At 34.8% G+C, this 3,313-nt stretch overlaps 1 protein-coding gene across 1 annotated transcript; it reads left to right on the plus strand.

Annotated features, from left to right (window-relative positions):
* The first annotated feature begins 557 nt into the window (after positions 1–557).
* LOC149201989 (putative 2' cyclic ADP-D-ribose synthase BdTIR) lies at positions 558–1,855 on the plus strand. Its single transcript, XM_089399875.1, has 2 exons — positions 558–1,110; positions 1,196–1,855. Exons 1-2 carry the CDS (start codon positions 644–646, stop codon positions 1,608–1,610), a joined length of 882 nt encoding a protein of 293 aa, XP_089256001.1. The 5' UTR covers positions 558–643; the 3' UTR covers positions 1,611–1,855.
* Positions 1,856–3,313: the final 1,458 nt, after the last annotated feature.

A 3,313-nucleotide genomic window follows, 5' to 3' on the forward strand; every position in this document is an offset into this window, starting at 1 on the left:
AAATTTAAACAGTGTATTCCAATTTATATAATGTCAATTATTTTGTAAAATATATATTTTTAATTTTTAATAAAATTATAATTGATAAAACATTAGAATATTTAGAATTAATACTATATTAAATTAGATTGTTATAGCTTTCAATAATAAATACATAATATAGAATAATTCAAGAGTGTCTTTTTCTTAATAATCCAATCCTCGAGACATGGAATGGGCTTATTCAGATTGCACATTCAATGAAGCAGGTGCCCGGCCACAAAGTCAATGTCATGGCCGACATAACGTTAAATTTGGGAAATTTATTATTATAAATTGTCTTCCGGTTGCTCCAATTCCATGTCATGAGGCGTGGTACACTGACATTAAATTAAAAGAAATGTGATTATACACAGCAGCTTAACCTAAAGTTCCACGAGTTACTGTGATACCTCATTCCAATTAGTTATGGTTTATCTATTCATAACCTAAATCCACCTTAAATACTGTCCTGTTTCTTTGCTCCTTTTTGTGGATCTTTTCCCGTTGCTTCATCAATCTGTCTCACAGCCATTTTGGGCCATTTTTTCGCATTGCTTCTGTCGATCTATCTCACAGTCGAAACGGCCCCTCATCATACTTTTCCCATTTTCTAAGGTAAAATATGGTGAAGCAAAATTCTGGGCTGCAGTACAACGTTTTCATAAATCACAGGGGAACCGACGTCAAGAACAGCCTTGCCAGCATCATTTATAATCAACTCAAAACTAAAGATCCCACTCTGCGCGTCTTCCTCGATAAAAACGAGATTCCCTACGGAGTTGATTTCGAATTAGCAATTGAAACAGCGATTCAAAGTTCATCTGTTCACATCGCGATATTTTCGGAGCGGTATGCAGAATCGAAATGGTGCTTACATGAATTGGATCTCATTATCAAATCTAAACGGAAGCTTATTCCTATCTTCTGTGACATTGATCCTGCGGCTCTCCGTCGCATCGAGAAAGGATGTAATCAGAACGCCTTTGAAAAACACAGAGGGAGAGAACCCGTGGAAAAGACGAGAAGATGGGAGGATGCCCTGGCAAGAGCCTCATATCTTCAAGGCCTCCCATTCAAAATGAAGGAAAGGTAAATGCAATACTCATCTCTCGCTTGATCTATCAATTTCCGTTCTATTTTTTCCTAACCAAAATGAGTCCGTTTGCCTTTTCAGTGACTATTGGGAGTTTGGGGAGAAAATTGTGGGCATTGTATTGATGAATTTGAAAGAGGGATCGTTAGTTGACGCCGAATGCCCAGTCGCCCTCGGGCAGGGAGTGGAGGATTTCCCTGTCAGTGCAAGTGAATTGAACGATTTAAAAGCTTGTCAGGATCTCATCGCAGAGGAATTTGTACTCTCACATGGGTCGGATGACGATAGACCGGATCTAAGCGAGTTGTTTGAGGCCGATAGGGCGTCTGTAAGCGAGTTGTTTGATGTGGATGACGATGGGCCGGCTATAAGCAAGCTGTTTAAGGCGGATGAGGATGAGGCAGCTATAAACGAGTTGCTTGAGGTGGATGACGATGGGCCGTCTTGTAGCGAGCTGTTTGAGGTGGATAGGGATAGGCCGGGCTCTAAGCGATGATGTTTTCGGAACGCCGTCACATTGCGTTGTGTAGTAGTCAAATATGCAGGAAACGCTTGATCAAGAACGTTTAGTTTCTCACGGTCTGAAATTTGCTACTCAAGGCTGTGGATCTATTTGGATACTTTTGAAGTTTGCAAAAAGGGATGTAAGTGAAGGGCAAGTCTTGAGATGGCAGTGTTATAACCACTTGTTTTGTTTGGTAAAGAGTCGTCCACTGGTTAGTGGAGTTGTCCCAGTATCATGGTTGAGGACAAGTCTCGAGCATGCTGTGATGGCAGTGTTATAACCACTTGTTTACTTTGGTAAAAATAACCATTCATTATTTAAAATATTTTATAATATTTAAATTATTTTTATCATAAATATTATCAAATAACATATTCAAAGTTAATAAATATGGTTAGTTAACTGTTTAAAATCGAATTAAATAATTGTATTTAATTAAATAATTGTATTTATAAAAAATACAATGAGATAAACCCATTAATAATTAAGTAGAAAACCATTCAAACCATAAATTTTTATTTTAATATATTCAAAATAATTAAACATTTAAAAATTACAGATTCATTTTATTATTATATGATTATTTTAAAAATAAAAACCACTTATTTATATCAATTAAGTATTTATTCTTTATTACAAAATTTGGTTTAAGCATGTGAAAATGAAATGAATTTTGACAAATAAGTTAAATTATAGGAAAAGAATTATAATATGTTTTTTTAAAGGTATTCAAAATACTTTTACAAATAATTGGAATATAATGCAAAAAGATGTAATCTAAAAAATCAAACTAAATTTTTTATAACTTAAGTTCGGTGGGGTTATTATATATATATATATATATATATATATATATAAAACACATAATAATAGTAATTTATAGTTACCATAAAGTATTTTGCAAACCTGAGAAAATCTAGTATTGTAAGGCCAAAAGACATATAGTAGTGGATTCATCATGCATTTAAATAGGCTACATGACATGAGAATGTCTGTAGGTTTTAACCTTGTACAATTAATTGATGCAAACATATTCTTAATAATAATAAAAAATATATAATGGAAAACACACACATTAACACATAGATTTTATGTTGGAAACCTATACTCAGAAAGCTAGCAAGATTTTTTCAATATAATAGTTTGTATAGTATTACAATATAATATATATCCTATAGAATCCATAAAAAAAAAATCCATTTACCATGGATTCAAATACAAACGTATTTCCTTAAATGAAACTACACAATATGGGCAAAACCATCATGTACCAAAAAATAGAAGCTAAATCCTGACTAAGAAAACCGTGTCTAGAAAACACAAGTTTTCCTCTAAAGTGCACTTCTTCATCATGAATAAATGTGCTATCCTTGAGCGCATGAGTGCATCCTTAAGGCTTGAAATTTTTCCTCTTCATCCCTTCAGCATGTTCCCTTGCACCCTCTTTTTCCTCTTGAGTGCATGAGCACACCTTGAATGTGTGAATGCCTAAATCCTCACCCCTTTGTCTCTTCGAAGCATGCCCTTGCGCCCTCCTTATCTCTTTGAGCGCATGAGCTTGCCTTGAAGGCTTGAACGATTCTCCTTTGTTCTTCGTTAGTGTACCCTGTGCCTTTGATGGTCTCTCTATATTGCTTGAGTCCATGAGTGCACTTCAATGCCTTGAATGACCCTTGAACTCCCCTTTGTGCTCT

Source organism: Pinus tabuliformis, chromosome 2_1 (genome assembly GCF_031772625.1).
Source record: "Pinus tabuliformis cultivar Carrire ecotype Pingquan chromosome 2_1, CPIR1, whole genome shotgun sequence".
In the NCBI taxonomy this organism is placed as follows: domain Eukaryota; kingdom Viridiplantae; phylum Streptophyta; class Pinopsida; order Pinales; family Pinaceae; genus Pinus; species Pinus tabuliformis.